The 19756-nt window shown below is 41.0% G+C and overlaps 1 protein-coding gene across 5 annotated transcripts in view; it reads right to left on the bottom strand.

Annotated features, from left to right (window-relative positions):
• Nucleotides 1–19756, bottom strand: part of elmo2 (engulfment and cell motility 2) — a 43938-nt gene that overhangs the window by 5545 nt on the left and 18637 nt on the right. For 2 of the 5 annotated variants that reach the window (XM_047347723.1, XM_047347724.1), the window contains exons 6-21: nt 18076–18245; nt 17841–17940; nt 17332–17483; nt 15478–15556; nt 8876–8911; nt 8469–8519; nt 6165–6287; nt 5620–5739; nt 5384–5488; nt 5191–5299; nt 3904–4040; nt 1109–1272; nt 812–924; nt 625–732; nt 425–507; nt 257–334 (exon numbers count right to left, since the gene is read on the bottom strand). In XM_047347723.1, coding sequence (XP_047203679.1) covers nt 257–334; nt 425–507; nt 625–732; nt 812–924; nt 1109–1272; nt 3904–4040; nt 5191–5299; nt 5384–5488; nt 5620–5739; nt 6165–6287; nt 8469–8519; nt 8876–8911; nt 15478–15556; nt 17332–17483; nt 17841–17940; nt 18076–18245 — 1728 coding nt within the window. The remainder of the gene's footprint in view (nt 1–256; nt 335–424; nt 508–624; nt 733–811; nt 925–1108; nt 1273–3903; nt 4041–5190; nt 5300–5383; nt 5489–5619; nt 5740–6164; nt 6288–8468; nt 8520–8875; nt 8912–15477; nt 15557–17331; nt 17484–17840; nt 17941–18075; nt 18246–19756) is intronic. The other 3 variants (XM_047347725.1, XM_047347726.1, XM_047347727.1) reach the window with 3 other exon arrangements.

Here is a 19756-nt window from a genome sequence, read left to right as displayed (position 1 = left end):
AGGAAGCCTGAAATCAGATGGACTTACAAACTATGTTTTATGTGCACTTTGTTGATGCAAAACCTTTAGTGAATCAGCCTGACTGTGTTCAGGTAAGGAGACATTAGCCAGTATCCAAACATTACTGCATCCTACCAAGGCCATCAGATGAAGGCTAAAACACAATACATGGTAGAATTTAATTCACCTGTTAATAAGTGAGACTTTGCAGCAAAACATTTGAACAAATAGCCAAAACCTGCAAAAATCATCTTACCTCATATTTGTTCGGTGCAACAAAATTAAGCGTTTCGTCTGGATCGTAGAGGACAGAGAAGGCCAACTCCAGCACCTCCTGACACAATCAAACAAATTCAACAACAATACACAAATGTCAGGGGTTAGCAAAAGATGTAAGACCAGAAATAAATGAACATTCTAGTACCTTGTTTTGTTTTAGAGCACTTTTCTCTTTCATATGAGGGCAGTCCTTTCCTGTTAACACAGACTTGATATCTGAAACAGGGACTGAAGAAAACAAAAATATAATAATTAGAGAATGTTCTCCTTTGATCTGCCCTATGAAAGAATCATTTTATTTAACACGATAAAACAAATTAGCAAAAACAAACAAGTGTGTCGTACTCTTGTCACTTAGCAGCTCAAACGGCACTTCACCCTGAGGTGACTCCTCCAAATCCCCGTAGTGCAGAACTTTGTGGTTAAGAGATAATCGGCAGAACCAGAACTTTTCTACAAAATAAAACATTAATCAAGAAAAACAACTCTCCTACTGCAAAAAGATAAATGACTTTAGTGTTCCTGTAAGTACCTTGCCTTCGACGATTTCCCAGTTTACGGAAGCAGCTTCCCTCACATAACCGGTTGAGCCGTTGCTGCTTGATGAGCTCTAAGATCTCGGGTTGAATTCTCTCCCGCAGTTCTCTGCAGCACAACACAGCATGAAGAACAGGAACAAAACATGTGGACTAACTGTTTGTACTATTACACAGCATAAAATATAAAAAACAAATGCAAATAATTTGAAGCAAAACTATAACATGACCAGCTATGCTTTGCTAAAAACTATGAACAACAAATGTATTACACAGTAAAGTTTAAGACTGACATGATGGGCGGAGACTGGAAGTCATCCTGGCTCATCCTTTCTGACTGCCGCAGACGCAGTATCTCGGAATAGTTGAGGCCTCGCAGCTTGTTCTTCAGCTGGTCTATAGAGGACGGCTTCATGGCCAGAGCCCTGGTGATCTGTTCCCGGACCACCTGCATTACCTGAGGAGGGTTTACACAAGCACATTAAACAATGAGGACTGATGGAATAAAAACGCAAGGCTCGAGCGTTTGGTTAACGCTGGCATGTGAACTCTTTAGACTTGTTTTTTATGTGAGCGTTAGATTCTTTAAGTCTAATTTAGTCGATCTGAGTAATTGATTGTTATTTTTAAGGTTCAATAATTAAAATATACAAAATTATTGCAAATGTTTCTTTATATTTTATTGAACTTAGTAGCGCCATGTGTGATAGCATGAACAATGGCAGTGCTCACCCTCAGATTTAGCTCATTCAGTCAAATATAACCATGTGTTAAAAAACTCACCTAACATTACAAGTCTGGACCAGAAGCATAATGACAATAGGTTTAATACTGGAATTGAAAAATGCTATTTAATAAGAGGCTTACAATTATCATATCATTTTCTTACTGAAATCATATGAATTCTCTCTGGTACTATCTGTTCCTCCGCTCATCCCACAGGTGTTGTAGATGATTTACGTCTAGGGACTGAGATAACCATGGAACAAAGTTGATTTTGTGTCTGGTGAACCATTTCTGTATTGATTTAGCCAGATGTTTTGGATCATTCTCCTTTAAAAACAGTTGTCTCCAACCACCGTACCTCAGAACGGTACTCGGCCAAAGGTCTGTTGGTAACGGGCAGAGGAGTAAACACTAAACATATGTGGTTAATTTCTGTGGTATTGACGAGCAGAACGTGTGAGCACATTTATTTTGAAGAACCAGAACCATTTGTGTGCCTCTATTGGTGCGCATGAGAAGTTGGGAGACTCGGGGTCAAAGGCAGCAAAAAGAAAAGCATATGAGTTGACATGAATAGAAGTCCTGTTCAGTGGTACGTTGCACAGAAAAGTGCAACGTACCACTGAACAACCTCATGGTTGTTATGGAGACTTAATGATCCAAAGATAACTCACAGAAAGCGATGGAGATTTTTCGCCCCCCCGACAATCCTCCTAAGTCAGTGTGGTGGCAAGATGAACTTCGGTCTTTACCCAGCCTTCTTTGTTGAAGTTTTAACTATTTTAAAGCTTTTAACTATTGCACGTAGTTATTTTCCTAAAACCATTTTATCTCATGAAGCTCAACACACAGTTGTCTTACAATGGTTGCATGTTCTCCTGTCATTTTGAAGAGTGGCTAATGGAAATGGGCCTCTGAGATGTTATATTTATACCCCAGGGAAATAGAAAGCAATTGAATGTAGGTTTATAGAACCTCTGATCAAAGTAAAAATGTGAAGTATAAATAAAAATTACTCTTTTCAGTAATTTTATTGATTAAATATGTTTTTTATTCATTTTTATTTTCTTGTTTTATTCTTTGTTTACTGTTAAAGCACTTTGTGGTTGTCACCATTAAGAGGAGGTAAATAAATAAATTTTACTTATCAGGAATAGTGCCAATAAGAGTGGCAACAGTGATTTAGTAAAAAACAATACTTTTATCCCCACTGAATAAATGTACTCATATTATAGGCTGGATTTTTCTACAGTTTTAAAAATAATACAAATAAATGATCAATTTTTTACTCACTGCCCAAACATTAATCCCCCAAAAGCAATGGCCCAATTTAGATGCAATCTTGTGTAAATGCAGACCAGCAACAGATGTTTAAATAATTATCTTTGCAATGAAAATGCAAGTTTGAAATGAGCATAAGTGGTGGCCTGTGCCGGGATGAATCGTGTTATGAGGCCGATTTTGGAGTGTTTTACAGTCATTAAAACTGTGAGTGAAGGTCACTGCACACAGAAGATGCCTCATAGACAAATTAGGCAGCTTTATCAGCATTTGATGAGGTTTGATCGGGGTCACATTGTGAGTTTGCATGAGATCAAGCAGTCGTATCATGTAATTGCTCGGCATGAGCAGCTTGCAGATGTCACTGTGGGCCAGGGTTGGAACCAATTACGAGAGGGCAACCACACAGGTTGTGAAGTTCAAGTTGTCCAGGACCGTCCACTTTTGAGCACCAACTCTTAAAGGATACTGTGGCAACTACATCTGCTGTTTGAGCGTAACATGCGTAACCATTTACATAAGCCCATTTGACCAGTATTTTTGAGCCTTTTTACTACAGAGTCTGAGGGAAAAAGTAAGCATTTCCATTTAATATATTTCTAGTACAATAGTTGTCCAGTCTCTCAGTGTCGGTGGGGTTCTGGAGGAGATTAATGTTAATTGTCAGTGAACATATTTTCCCCTTTTTGGATCCCTAATTCTGCTTCGGTTTACTATCAACAATAATGCATTAATGCATTAATGTTTTTTATTCAAAGCACGGAGGAGGCACACTTTGGTTTAAAGCCATTTAAAAAATGGAGAGCCAGATAATTGGAAGGCGGTGGTTTGAAGTACATGGCAGCCAAAGGTGCTAATTTTCCCACCTCTAAACTTAGTAGGCAGAACAAATAAACAGGAATAAACCACATTTGTCCTGTTTGGAAAGATTGCCATCCGCATTGTGAGTGTATATAATATTACCATATGTTTCAAGGTTTGCTTTAGAAAGCTTAAATATAAAAAGGTGAAAGCTAGGCTAAAGAAGGGCACATTAACGTGTACATCTGAATAGAAATGAGAGGGTTCAGTAATCTCAGACCTTGTTGAAGTCCTCAGCTGTGGCTCTCATCTCCTTCCATGTTTTATTAAGCAGCTGGATGCAGACGCAGAAAAACTCCTCCCACGCTCGGTCATGAGTGAAGAACATGGGGTGATAATCGTTGCAGCCCTCGTTTGCTGAACAAACAAACACATTTCCAACGTAAAAACATGTAGGTTGACCATATGCAGCAGTAGAACTAGATACTAGGGATGCACACAAATACTGCTCTAATATCGGCATTGCCTGATAATCAGCATGTAAACTGTCATCAGTCCGTTTACACATGGTTTAAACCACATTGTTGCACTGACCTTGCCCTGAAACTGCCAAGGGTTCAGTTTTGCAATAAGGTTGCTGCATTAGGAAGGGTTTATCAGCAGAGATGTTCCAAGAAATCTTAAGGTGATCAAAATCAGCAAATTTTATTCTTTAGCGGCGCTAATCAGTAATCTGAAAAAACAAACCCGATCTTTTTTTCGGACAATAAACACACCACGGCAAAGTACTAAAAGGGTCACGCTAACGCCACTATTGGGTTAAGTTGTTACTGAGGGATATTGACTCAGCTATTTTCTGTATCAATGTGTTTATACATATAACATGAAATGTCTAAGAAGCTTGAAGGAAGGAAACTATTTCTCAGACACAGCAGGACTTTTAGGAGATAACAGAAAGGCTGAGTACAGCAGGCTGCACAGTTTTATTCTTTTGAGCTTTTAATCTCATTCACATGTTGCATCTGCAAATATTGGCAGCCTTTTGGAAATCTCATAGATAATGGAAGGGTGGACATTTTCGAGGGAAAACACACTGCAAATGCTGTTTTAGTAATGCTAGCCACTTTACATGACACAAATCACTAATATAAGATGCTAAAGACAATTTCAAATGTCACTTCTGTAGTCGTGTTGCTGACTGCAATTTATTATAGTTACAATAAATAAAATTAATGATTTAAAAATCTAACAAGTATATCAGGGCTTATTTCTCCAAAATATTGAGTTAGACATAGTTACTATTAAGTTTTTTATACAAATAGATGTTGGAGAAAAATACTAAAGATCTTGTTATATGGGGCATCTCTACATTATTAAAGGTTGTTATTGAGGAAATAATTATTTTATTTCAGTGTAAAACATTTATTGAGAATAAATTTTCATCTTTAATTGTTTAATATCCACTTATAAGTTAGGAATTATAGTATTAGTATTTAGTATTTATAAGTTTCCTAATATTTGTATTCACATTTTCGACACACAGAGGCAGGTATACAAAGCTACTTACGCAGTTCTCCAACCTGGAGTATCTCACATAGCATTCGAGTGAGTTCAATTGCACACCGGCCAAAGGGACACTCATGCTTGTCCTCTCGACTGCTGTTCTCCAGGACGATCTGTCATAATTAGGAAGACAAGTTAAGGTACGGCCTTTTCAGCTCCTTTTGCAGGTCAAAGTCATGTCTGATACCAGCACTGACCCTGATGTAAGTATCCTGATGAACCCTGGCCAGATACAGCATGTTATCCAGAGCCAGCATCCCAGGGGGAGTCTGGGTAAAGTCCATGGCTGGGTTTAAATGATTCTGTGTTTCAGGCAGAGATAATGAGGCAAGAGAAAAAGAAAACAACACTTTTGTTTTTCAGTTTAAATCTGATTATGCATAGTTGTTTAATATTTCCTTTGACAAGAATAGAATGTGCACTGCAAGCTCACAGTGAATCCTAACATCTTGTAGTCCTTGGTGTACATTGCTTTCCTCTTCTCTGTACCGGTGGGATCAGTGTCTCCATCAAAGGCAATTCTACGTAGCTCAAAAATTATGTCCCTCTGAGCCTAGGATGGCAAAAAAACAACAATGTTAACAGCTTATCAGCATAAAGAGGGAAACATTTACCATGATTGCACCAAAATTACGAAAGAAGCCAGAAAGTAGATGGGTCAATCAGCGTTGAGCAGATGGCTTGCAGCAAGCACTGGCAAAAACAGGGAAAGCTTAATTTTCTGGTCTACTGATTACACTTAAAGCAAATTTATCAGCGTGTGCTACTCTCGTAATAGGATGTCTCCATTAAACCTTCACAGCATAGACCCCCTCCCATTTAATTAACCATGGTTTTCATTTTAACATGCAACAGCGGATTGCCAACATGTTGTTTTTCTTTACACTCACGTGCATACAGTGGTGCCTGAATACATTTTAGGAAGACTATGATGATGTGAAGGGTATGAATGGTAAATATTTAGCTTAAAAATCCGACCTGGTCATTGGGATCCATTTTTGTCATCATTCTTTCCTCCAAAAGGTTAAAGGTCAACACCTGCAGCACATAAAGCTGATGTGCCATCTCTGCTTTTATAGGTCGATTTCCCCTGATGACGTGCTGAAACAGAGAGAGCCACTGATTAAAGCATTGAGGTTTCCATACACTGCAAACAATAATGTCCTCTAATAAAGAAAAACAATGTAGTATTAAGAACCTTTTCACATGTTGTCATGTTACAACAACAAACATCAATGTGTTTTATTGGGGTTTGATGCAATAGACCAGCAAAGACATGAATTTTACAACTAAAATGATAATTATTTTATTTAATACAACACAAAATACACTCGACTCTAACTTACCAAAGCCACCTAGCAAATTAGCCAATAAAGACTACTTGTGTGTAATTTAATCTCAATTGAATTATGCCATGTAGGGAACACAGAAAACAAGTGGAACAAGATGCCCTGGTAAGATTGAATTTTTTAGCTGACATGCGTAGCACTGTGGGCAGTGGAAAGATTTTACTGCAAATCACCCTGAACACACCATCTCCACCATGAAAGCTGGTGAAGGCAGCATCAAGCTCTGAGGAGACTGCTTTTGAGCAGAGACAGGGAAGGTGGTTAGAGTTGATGGGAAGATGGATAGAGATCAATACAGCCCAATCATGGAAGAAAACCTGCTAGAAGCTGGAAACGTTTTAAAACTCGGACGGAGATTCACCTCCCAGCAGCACAACAACCACAAACAGAGAGATAATGAGGTCTCAGTTGCAGTATATATTTTTTTAACCATGGACTTTTTACCGCAAAACTAACAAAGTAATAACTTTTAGAGGGCACAACTCTTCTAGACTTAGTGACAGTAAAATAGTAGCAGCAGCTGTGGACTTCTTGTCACAGAGAGAAATCAGCCAGCAGATAAGTAGAGATAGGTAAGCCTGTGAAAAATAATGAAGGTTAAAGAAGAACCTTGGCATGGCTGTCTCTGAAAAGAAAATAATTGAGATGGGTTTCATTTACACTGGACTGTCAGAAGTTTAATGACCATAAAGAGCTTTTAACTTTCCGAGCTGCCACAAAAGTTAAACACAAAATATTGGATGACTTACACTAACATAAATCTAAAATTAAACCACAAATTAGCAAAGAACCTAGTTTACAAGCTTAACTACTTAGGGCCAACTCAGCAGGTCATGCAGGTAAAAAGTACATGAATGCAGTACATTTGTATTATTTGAGGCAGTTCTAGACCAAATTTACCAGGAGGGCCAGTGAGGGGCCAGTGTTTTCTCATGGGGGCACAGAACAAAAGAATTAAACAAAAAAAAGCTGGGCAATATTTTCCAAGTTTAATAAAACTGTAATGGTAAAAAATGAAATTGGTCCAAGGGAACAGAGCAAATAGCATCATAAGAAAGTCATTTAGTATTCAGTACAGAGGCCATATCAGGGGCCAGGACCAGTTCTACAGGGGCACTGGCCCCTGTGAGCACCTGTATAGAACTGCCCATATTTGAGGTTACTGACATGTAAAAAAAAATGAAAGGAAAACAAGAAACATTTTAAGTTGTGTTTTTTTTTTTTTCAAAAGAAGGCACTACATTTACATGGTATTTCAGTGTTATCTTACTTTACTTTTAATGCCAACACTATTTTAATTAATGCTGAAAACAGACAACCATTTTATTTTATGTTTAATCATTAAAGTTTTGGTTGGTTGATTCCACTGAAATTCGTAAGAACGTCCCAGTCAACATCCACTCCTAAATCCAATCTCTAAAATACCCTAATGTTTGTGACTCTGATGTGGCAAAACGCTAAATTGTTCCATAATTTTCTGAAAATAGGACAGTATTTAACTTTGTGCTCACATTATTCATGAGAAGTCCCAAGTGGCATGGGGGATTGGAGGGAAACAGCACACATTTTATTGTTTTCAGGTAACTAAGGCTCGTTTAAAGAAGTGTTAAGAATTGCAGAGTTTTTTTCCAAGAAAAGTTTGAACAACTCAAGGAAACTGGAGCGCAGCATTTGATGACATTTGCAGCCAGTTCAGGCAGGTCATTCCTGACAAGTGCCAAGAGAAATCATTTTCAGAGCAAATCCTTTTTCACTTCATGGACTCGGTGCCACATCACATTTACTGGTTTGGGGTCTCAGCTTTCTGAGTGAAGCTCATGATTTTTCAAAAACTAACCAACTTTTATTCACAGAGAGGATCTTCAGTCAAGTGGAAAACCTCACTGCTACCATGTATATATTCCAACATGAAGCTACTGAGCTTGATACTCACATTTAGGATTATGGACCGCAGGTGTTTCTGAGCCAAAGTGCTTGCCATTTCCTGAGGATACACACAAGTCAACAAGAAAATCAAATAAGAAAAGATGATTTACCAAACAGCAAAGGAGCAGAGAAGTAACTTCACAGAAGTGCACAACACAAAATTTAAATTTCCGCTAACATATCCTATAGCGACATTTCTATTAGCGGCTTGAATGATGTTGTATTGCAAAATAACATTTAATGTGTTGTGAGATGTTTCTGCCAGGAGACTCTGCCTGCTGTAGCACCAAGCTGTGGTTCTATCTTAATATGAATAGATTATGCAATGGCTGGCCGTGACACAAAAAGAGCTACGAAGTGAAGGAGGAGAAGGGCTGTGGGGCGGTATGAGCTGCTGAGAGGATGTGTACTCACAGTAAGGTGCTGCTCCAGTGGGTTAGTATACTCCTCCTATGAGTGGGGTGCAGATAGGTGGGGTATGGGTACGACGGTAATGGAAACAAAAAGTGCAAACACACGGACTGTGAGATCCAGGCATTACAAGCATGCAGTGAAATAAGAAGATGAATCACATCACATGAAAAAACAGGCTGCTGATTTAGCAGCTGGCGTACCCTGCACATATTGCATTTATCCAAATAATCATTTCTCTGTTTTTTAAAGACTTTCAGTCCTTGTTAATGCAAAAAAATATATATAATAATAAATGGGACAGACACCTAACATATAAAGAAAACAATCTTTTAAATCTTCATTTAGAGAATAATTTTAAACTAATATAAGATTAGGTGTTTTGGTTGTTTTGGTCAAATCTAGTCCCTCTTCTCTTATTCAGGCATCAAAACTGACTCAGTTCGCCCTCCAGTGGTCAGTAGTAGCCGCTGAATAAAAAGTCCACACATCAAACCCTCTTCCATATCAAACATCCACCCATCCATTCATTCATTGTCTATAGCAGCTAATCCATGCAAACTCCAGGCAGAAAGACCTCAGGCAGGGATTCAAACCCAGGACCTTCTTGCTGCAACAGTGCTACCAGCACTGTGCAGCCCTCCATAAAAAACAGTGACTTCCATATTTTGCTTCTCTTTAATTATTTCTTTACATCGTTATAAATTAAAAATAAACGTGTTACCTTAAAATCTAAGTAAATTATTCATATCAAGCATATCTTTGATTTCTGGACCCTTCTTTAGGCCAGACCCATGTCATCCAGGAGCTACTGCCTAACTAAAATCCTTGTTTGTTCAACATATAATTTGAAATGATTTACCTCTTGTTGATGTTACTGAAAGTGATCCATGTCTCCTGCAAAAACTCACTCTGAAATCATGAGCTGCTGCTGCTCATAGTCTGTTGCCATGTGATCAAAACTGAATGAAAAGTGACATGTCAGGGGATAAAAACAAGCTTTCTTGCCCATATTTTGTCTATATAGAAGCATGTAAAAATGTTTCTACATATAGTTAGTCACTGGTCCATATATTAGGTACACCCTGCTAGTAACGGTTTGACCTCCTTTTGCCCTCAGAATTGCCCTAATTCTTCGTAGCATCGATTCATCAGGGTGTCCAAACATTGCTCAGAAAAGGTTTAAATTTACATGGATGCATCACACAGTTGGAGCTGATTTGTTCACTCGACATCCATGATTTCCTGTATTTCCACACCCCAAATGTGTTGAATTGACGTATCCATCAGAAGACGGGTACACTGTGGTCGGAATGGGATGGACATGGTCAGGAAGAGTACTCAGGAAAGATGTGCTGTTAAACGATGCCAAGTTAGTACTAAGGGTTCCAGGGTGTGCTAAGAAAACATCCGCCAAACCCTTAGAATACCACCACCAGCCTAAACCACTGATACAAGGTAGAAATTATTCATATTTTTATGTTTACACCAAATTCTGACCCAACCATCTAAATGTTGGCGCTGAAATTGAGACCTATCACAGCCTATATTGTTTTTTCTGTTATTGGTGGCTCTGTGTGAGTTGTAGCCTAAGTATCCTGTTAGCTGACAGGAGAGTAACCCAGTCTGGTATTCTGCTGCTGTAGGATATCTCTCCAAGGCTTACAGTGTTGTGAAATGGTATTTGTCCTCAAAAAACAATAACTTCAGAACACGAAACATTCTTTCTCACAGTTTATGAGGTACTTATAGTAGCAAGTTTACTTTTTTGTATTTACTGATACTTTGTCTTTCCGATTCTTTTATGTTATTATTTACCTTACCAATACATATAAGACAAAGCAACAGAAAAACAAGATTACAAACTGAGGTGTTGTACAGAACAGCATGAAATACAGTATGTTAAGGGTTACTACAGCACAGAAACAATCATGCAGGGAAATCAGATTTTATGATAAACTTTCAGTATTGGTAAATTTGTCTTTTCTACAAACATGCAGTAGGTGTCTTATTCTATTTAGTTCAGTTGAAATATCATCCATTGATCCATTGTCTATACCCACTTCTGCCATACTGGGTCACGGGGGAGCTGGTGCCTATCTCCAGCAGTCTACGGATGAGAGGCAGGGTACACCCTGGACATGTCGCCAGTCCATCGCAGGGCAACACAGAGACACAACGGACTAACAACCATGCACACACTCATTCACACCTAAGGGCAATTTAGAGAGACCCAGTAACTGTCATGTTTTTGGACTGTGGAAAGAATCCTGAGAACCTGGAGCGAACCCACGCATGCACGGGGAGAAAATGCAAACTCCATGCGGAAAGAAACCCCAGCAGTGAGTCAAACAGAGGACCTTCTTGCTGCAAGGCAACAATGCTACCAACAGCGCCACCATGCAACCGATATATAGACCCATTCAATAAATTAGAATATTGTTGAAGTTCATTTCTTTCAGTAACTTGACTCATTAGATGAAACGCATAATATAGATAAACTGCACACAAACTGATGTTTTCAAGCCTTTATGTCTGTTAATTATCATGATTTTCTGCATACAGCTAGTGAAAACACGACAGTTAGGATTAGAATATTACCTCACACCAACAAAAAATAAAAATCATTTTTATTACAGAAATGTGGGCTTTTTAAAAAGATATGTTTTATATCTGCTTGGAACACATATTCTAATTTATTCAATATGACTGTACATAATTAATAAATTAGAATATGCGTTTCGATGAGGTTTGTTTGTCAGAATAAAAATACCTTTTTAAAATAACCTTTAAGCAGGTATTAAACATACATTTCATTAAGCGCACATTTCTGTATAAATGTTTTTTTATTTTTATTAGTACTCGTACTCGTACTTGTACTCGTCGTCTTCCGCTTATCCGGGACCGGGTCGCGGGGGCAGCAGACTCAGCAGAGACGCCCAGACGTCCCTCTCTCCAGACACCTCCTCCAGTTCCTCCAGGGGGGCCCAAGGCGTTCTCAGGCCAGCCGAGAGACATAGTCCCTCCAGCGTGTCCTGGGCCTCCTCCCGGTGGGACGTGCCTGGAACACCTTCCGAGGAAGGCATCCAGGAGGCATCCGGAGCCACCTCAACTGGCTCCTCTCGATGTGGAGGAGCAGCGGCTCCACTCCGAGCTCCTCCTGGATGGCCGAGCTCCTCACCCTATCTCTAAGGGAATGCCCGGCCACCCTACGGGGGAAGCTCATTTCAGCCGCTTGTATCGGGGATCTCGTTCTTTCGGTCATGACCCAAAGTTCATGGCCATAGGTGAGGGTAGGAACGTAGACCAACCGGTAAATTGAGAGCTTTGCTTTTCGGCTCAGCTCTCTCTTCACCACAACGGACCGGCACAGTGTCCCCATTACTGTGGCAGCCGCACCGATCTGTGTGTCGATCTCCCGCTCCATTCTTCCCTCACTCGTGAACAAGACCCCAAGATACTTAAACTCCTCCACTTGAGGCAGGAACTCCCCTCCAACCTGAAGAGGACAAGCCACCCTTTTCCGGTCGAGTACCATGGCCTCGGACTTGGAGGAGCTGATCCTCATCCCAGCCGCTTCACACTCGGCTGCGAACCGCCACAGCGCATGCTGTAGGTCTTGGCTAGAGGGGGCCAGCAGGACCACGTCATCCGCAAAAAGAAGAGACGAAATCCACTGTTCCCAAACCAGACCCCCTCCGGCCCTTGGCTGCGTCTAGAAATCCTGTCCATAAAAGTTATGAACAGGACCGGTGACAAAGGGCAGCCCTGCCGGAGTCCAACATGCACCGGGAACAGGTCCGACTTAGTGCCGGCAATGCGGACCAAACTCCTGCTCCACTCGTACAGGGACCGGATGGCCCCTAATAAAGGGCCCCCGATTCCATACTCCTGGAGCACCCCCCACAGGGCATCACGAGGGACACAGTCGAATGCCTTCTCCAGGTCCACAAAACACAAAACTCCCATGAACCCTCGAGCACCCTGTAGAGGGTATAGAGCTGGTCCAGTGTTCCACGGCCGGGACGAAAACAACACTGCTCCTCCTGAAGCCGAGGTTCGACTATCGGTTGGACTCTCCTCTCCAATACCCCGGCGTAGGCCTTACCAGGGAGGCTGAGGAGTGTGATCCCCCTGTAGTTGGAACACACCCTCCGGTCCCCCTTCTTATGAAGGGGGACCATCACCCCAGTCTGCCAGTCCAGAGGCACTGTCCCCGACCGCCACGCAATGTTGAAGAAGCGTGTCAACCATGACAGCCCTACAACATCCAGAGACTTGAGGTACTCAGGGCGGATCTCATCCACCCCCGAAGCCTTGCCACCGCAGAGCTTTTTAACCACCTCGGTGACTTCAGCCTGGGTGATGAAAGAGTCCAACCCCGAGTCCCCAGCCTGTTTCCACCACGGAATGCATGATGGCAGGATTGAAGAGATTCTCGAAGTACACCTTCCACCGCCCGATAATGTCCTCAGTCGAGGTCAGCAGTCTCCCGCCCCCACTATAAACAGTGTTGGCGAAGCACTGCTTCCCCCTCCTGAGGCGCCGGACAGTTTGCCAGAATCGCTTTGAGGCCAACCGGTAGTCCTTCTCCATGGCCTCACCGAACTCCTCCCAGGCCCGGGTTTTTGCCTCTGCCACAGCCCAGGCCGCAGCACGCAAGTCTGTCCGGGTGGTGATCAGTGGACAGCTCAGCCCCTCTCTTCACCCGAGTGTCCAAAACATGCGGCCGAAGGTCTAATGATACGACAACAAAGTCGATCCTCGACCTCCTGCCTAGGGTGTCCTGGTGCCAAGTGCACTGATGGACACCCTTATGTTTGAACATGGTGTTCGTTATGGACAATCCGTGACTAGCACAGAAGTCCAATAATAAAACACCACTCGGATTCAGATCGGGGAGGCCATTCTTCCCGATCACGCCTCTCCAGGTGTCACTGTCGTTCCCCACGTGGGCGTTGAAGTCCCCCAGCAGAATAATGCAGTGACGCCAAGAAGGCCGGGTACTCTGCACTACCACTCGGCCCGTAGGCTGAAATGATAGTCAGAGACCTGTCCCCAACCCGAAGGCGCAGGGATACGACCCTCTCATCCACTGGGGTAAACCCCAACACGAGACAGCTGAGCTGGGGGGACAACAAGCAAACCCACACCAGCCCGCCGCCTCTCCCCGTGGGCCACTCCAGAGTAGAAGAGAGTCCAACCCCTCTCAAGGAGATGGGTTCCAGAGCCCACGCCGTGCGTGGAGGCGAGTCCGACTATTTCTAGTCAATATCTCTCGACCTCCCGCACAAGCTCAGGCTCCTTCCCCCCCAGCGAGGTGACATTCCACGTCCCTAGAGCCAGCCTAAGCATCCGGGGATCGGGCCGCTGAGGTCTCCACCTTTGTCCGCCACCCAATCCTCTTTGCCCAATCCTCTTTGCACTGGTCCCTCACGGTTCCCCCTGCAGGTGGTGGGCCCACTGGGGGATGGCCTCGCGTCTCACGTTCGGGCTTGGCCCTGCCGGGTCCAGCGAGGAGCAACACGGCCACCAGGCGCTCTCCGACAAGTCCCGACCCCAGGCCTGGCTCCAGGGTGGGACCCCGGCTCCGCCGTACCGGGCGACGTCACGTGCCTCGATATTTTGTTCTTTATGAGGGATTCTTGAACCACTCTTTGTCTGACCCTTCACCTAGAGCCTGTTTGCCATGGGAGACCCTATCAGGGGCAATTAGGCCCCAGACAACATAGCCTCTAGGATCATTTGAGCACTCAAACCCCTCCACCACGTTAAGGTGGCGGTTCAAGGAGGGGTGGCGGTTCAAGGAGGGGGGCGGTTTATTAGTCTGATGCAATATTCTAATCTTAAATGCCATATTTTCATTAGCTAGCTGTAGGAAGAAAATCATCATAATTAACATAAATAAAGGCTTGTAAACATCAGTTTGTGTGCAGTTAATCTATATAATGCGTTTCACTTAATGAACTGAGTTGCCGAAATAAATTAAAATGAACTTTTCAATAATATTCTAATTTATTGAATATGCTTGTATGCACTGATGAATGAAGGTGAAACATTTTGTAATTCCTTCTGTTGGCTTCAAAACGACTACCTCTATCAAAGAACCTTTTTCTTTATGTAGAAAACTCCTTAGAAAATATGTATCAGTTGGTAAAAATCTAAATTTTTAAGTCAGACCTCAAAGAAAACCAGAAATCGATATCATCTGGGAAAAGTCTGATTGGTGCATCAATAATTAAAACAGTCACAGCTAACGTAAAAGTCTTCGTGATTATAAATATACAAATTTTTAAGGAAGGTGGATGCTTTAATAAGTGACAACATTATTACAACAATGGTTACCAGACAGAATCCAAAATGCAAGAGCTTGCTGACAGACGTGTTTCCATGAATGTAGCTCTAACTAATCTACAGATGCAAACATTACCAGCCACAGCGAGCCAATATCTACAGCTCTATAGCCGCAAAGCCACAGCAGTCTATGTATAAATGGCTTTCTTTAAGATGATAACATAACAGCGGTGTACAATTAGAGTCGTCTTGTCTAAGTATTAAGTCATTTTCTATATTGCAGCCCACTATGTTGCGAAAAGTTGACTGACCTGCCGTCTGTCTTCTGGCGCTTTCAGGAAAAGAGCGTTGATGAGAGCGATGGCGTAGGTCTGGATTTCCTGATTTGACCTGAGGAAATATCCAGGAGTGCAACAACCAGTTAGAAGCATCATGCTCCACAAATATACAGGATCTTTAAACTACAGGCTAGCAGCTACTCTGTCTACAAAACAAAAACTAGGGACTAATGCAAGTTTTTAGAAGATTCTCTATGACGCAACTAACTTGTCTCAGTAGAAATGTATTACAACCAAAGGACCAAACCCAGCACTAAAAGCCATTGCAAATATTACATTTCTAAGGTAGATCACCTTCATTGCACATAGACCCATGGCAATCTTTTCAAAATTATAACAGAAAGTCATTATTGTTAACAGGAACCTTCTAACTCTGGTCTGCAGCACTTCTGAGATGGAGTTAAGACAGACAGGCAGAGACTGATAACTCAAAGCAGACTTGTAATGTGGGCTCTAAGGTAGCAGGTTATGTACAGCAAAGCAGGATTTGGATACTGCTAAATTTACTTTTAAATTCAGAATGAAAACAAATCTGAAAAAAACTTAATTTAGTTTGAACTAAACTAAACTTTTTACCAGGTAGCATTTTATCATCAACTGACTGTTGTAATATAATAAGGATCAGATTAGATTGTATGTAACTTGATCTGCATCTGACTGGATGATTGGATTGGAATGAACTGGCTTAATTAAAAATTGATCTGGACTCTATATCTTTGAGCACAAATCCGACTATAATACTTGAGTGTATTGGTAGGAATGAATGGATTGTCCATTTCTATATAATTGGATAAATTGGACCCACTTGTCTTGTAAAGTGTCTTTATACAGTATTTGTTGAAATTGGATGCTGAATAAACACACTGAGTTGAACTGAATTTGTTTGAATAGAACTGAGCTGTGTCCAATTGGCCACATGTCATGGAACCGTATCTTTCTAATAACAAAACGTATACAAAATTTTTAAAATGAGTGTTTCAGTTAATTTGGCCTTAAAGTCAGGCAAAATAAAAGGTAGTTCAGAACAAAATTGTGTAGCTATAAAAAAAAAAAAAAAGAGCTAAAATAAACCTTTGCATACTCATCTTGTGTGACTTTGTATTAACACTAGGTGGCGCTTGTTAAGAAACTAGTGGAGATTTTTCCTTTGGGTCTTTGGTGATACTTGACTCTTTATATAATGACATATTTTTAACTCTCCCAGGCGTTGTTAAGCACCAGGGCAACTTGTGAACAAGTGGGTGAAAATGAGCATGATATCCCCACAGGCTTGCATTAGTTGAGCTAATATATGACGACCCAGCTTTCCATATTTCGTTCTCTCCACTGCTGCATACACTGAAGAGTGAAAGCAAATCTGCACACAGCAGATTGAAAAAAAATCATGTGGGTCCATGGCCTCCAGCATGTCTTCATAACCATCATTCCTCCAATAGTTTAGTGTGGAGCGCTGAATACAGTAACTTAATCTACTCATTCTCAGTTAAGGCACTCAAAAAAAGCAATAAAAACAAATCTCTTCTAAATGAGAGTAGTGATCACCTGTGACTGATCTATATTTCATCGTACCTATGGGAGGTATCTCTGTACTGCGGCAGTTCAATGCAGAAACATGTGGCGTTACACCCCTAGTTTTAATCAAACTTTTTGATGATTTCAGTGTTCTTCATCTTTTTCTTGCATTAAAGACACTTATCTCCAGTGTCGTCAAAGAATTCCTAATCTTATAGTACATCAGTTTTATTACACAACTCATCCTACAACATTTTTCCCCCTTTCCCCCAGTAACAGAGTGCAGGAAGCCCCTGTGCATGTGTGTGTGCTCACACTTGCAGGTGCCCGATGAGCTGTCCCACGGTGATCTCCTGGGCCACTCGATGGTAGAGACTGTGGCTGTTCAGGACCATGCTCTCCAGGATGGCCAGCGAGCGCTGCAGGATGGACACATCCACCATGGGCTGGTTCACATAGCCTGCAATCTGATGACAGGCAGAAGCATTAGAAAGTAAACTTTATATTTTAATTGTGAACCTAGAACCAAGACAAAATTTAATATTCTTATAAAAAAAACTTAATCAAAAAGGCTCTTTAGAGTGAGTCTCAAGGCTGCAAAGAGGTTTACTGAGGAAAACTATTTACATACACACTGAAGAAGCTCTAAAAAATGCTGAGTTACTAGGCAACATCATCCACACATTCCTGGCATTTGAGTCTAAAAGAAGGCAAAAAAATGTAAGAAAAAACACAGATAAACAGAAAAATCTTAAACAGACAAATCTTAAAGTTCCAAACAGTGAATACATGTACGTAGAGTTTGTGTAAAATGGGCGTAGCACCTGTTTGATGAAAGAGAGGGAGATAAGATCCCAGGATACAATGCCATGATCCATCAACTCCAGAAAAGCAGTGAGAGTAAAGGCCAACATTTCCCCAAAACTTAAGAGAGAAAACTCACAATTAGTCCAGATTTTTCAAAAGGTCTGACCTAAAAATTGAAATATGCAAAATAAAATATATATATTAATTTTTTAAACAGGAATGAGTGGCTTATAGCTAAATCTCAATACTTACTGGGTGCCACTCTCTACAAGCCGTGCCAGTGTCCCTATGCCCTCCATATTTATGAACTCTGCAGCAAAGGTCGGATCTGCAGACAGCTTTGCGAGCTCCTTCAGAGCCTCAAGGCGAGCATCAATACTATGCGACTGAATCCTCTCCAAGAGTTGACGGGCGGCACGAGCCTGTTGAAGTCAAAAAGTTCACTGACATTGCTGTTACATTATCACATTGGTTTAACGGGCTTATCAACATGACTTCGTTTTATAAAGGCTTCTTCCACTGGGAATTCTGAAGCAGAGAACAAAGACACCACAGCAATGACTACAGCACCCTCCACAAATATTGGCACCCTGGTAAAGATATTTACAAAAGCCTTAAAATAACTAATTGTTATGGAAACTCTGTGAACCCAATATCCCAATAAGTTTGGCTGCAGTTGCTTAATAGTAAGTTTCAAAAGTTTTTTGCCTTGCATTCCATCATTCTTTGGCCATTGCCAGCCTTGTTTGTCACAATTCTAGTTATTTTAAACTTTCTTATTTTACCCATTGTCCTAACTGTAGACATGGTTAAGTTCACACAAGAAGCTTTTTTCTTGTAGCCATTTTTTTAAAATAAGGCACAGTTTGACTGCATGAACCTTTTCCAGGAACTAGGGTACTTTCTAGAGTCCCTTATTTACTCATTTGGGGCAGATTTTTTCAGCTTTGTCTTGTGATTTATATTCTCAGTTTTTGGTACGTTATTTTTGTGTTTGGTTATGTTCACTGTGTTCTCTCATGTAAGTTAGTTTTTCTGATCAAATATTTTTCCATGTGTATTCAATTATGTGCCTATTAGTCATGCTTTTTCTCCTGGTCAGGTTTTCTTCAGCTCTAGCACTTTCAGTATTTAGGCTCACCTGTGTTGCACTCCAGTAATCATCCTCCCAAAGATTTAAGTCTCTCTGTTTAGTCACTCATTGTCAGATCCTATTGTTGCTCTCCATTTATGGCTCCTTCGCATTTCCCTCCAATGCATGTTACAGCTTTGGTAATATCTTGCCATCCTCTTGCCTGCATTTGGGTCCTACTTCACACTCTTCAGAACGTAGAACTTTTTTGTTATTTACTTTAATTATGTTTTAGGCTGTAACTGCTGTAAAATTACCACAAGTTATGGCTATACAACATCACGCTGTAATCCTGACCAGAGCTCTCCTCTCCACTTCAAAACCAAGAAAACAGGAAGTTTGCATTGGTAAAATTCATATAAAGTATTTTAAAGTAACACCTTTCCATGAAACTTTAAGTTTTAAAGTGTAATCTCTTTAACAGAATCATCCATTGTAGTTTGAAAATCACAGCTTTTTAATTTCACAAATCAAATTTCTCTTAAAAAATCCTTTTTGAGATCCCACCAGATTTGTATGTCTATATTACAAATGTCTGTACATTGATAGCAAAATGGGCCAAACCTGGCCAATAAAGCTGATTGTAGTTCTGAGAGTCTCAGAAAAAAAATCAGAGTGACCCATTAAGCATATGTAGACGTAATTTATGTTTTTGGACCCCACAGTTAAAATGTGCACAAGAAATGGCCAGAACGCATTTTAAGATTCTTGGAAAAAAACCTCTGGGGGAAACCATTTCAGGCCTCCTAGTCGAAACACGCCTTTATGTAAAACAACTCACAGCAGCTTTACATGAATGAA

The sequence above is a fragment of the Girardinichthys multiradiatus genome, chromosome 20 (genome assembly GCF_021462225.1).
Source record: "Girardinichthys multiradiatus isolate DD_20200921_A chromosome 20, DD_fGirMul_XY1, whole genome shotgun sequence".
Lineage (NCBI taxonomy): Eukaryota > Metazoa > Chordata > Actinopteri > Cyprinodontiformes > Goodeidae > Girardinichthys > Girardinichthys multiradiatus.
The sequence above is the reverse complement of the archived record's forward strand: the minus strand, read 5'-3'. Positions and strand labels throughout refer to the sequence as shown.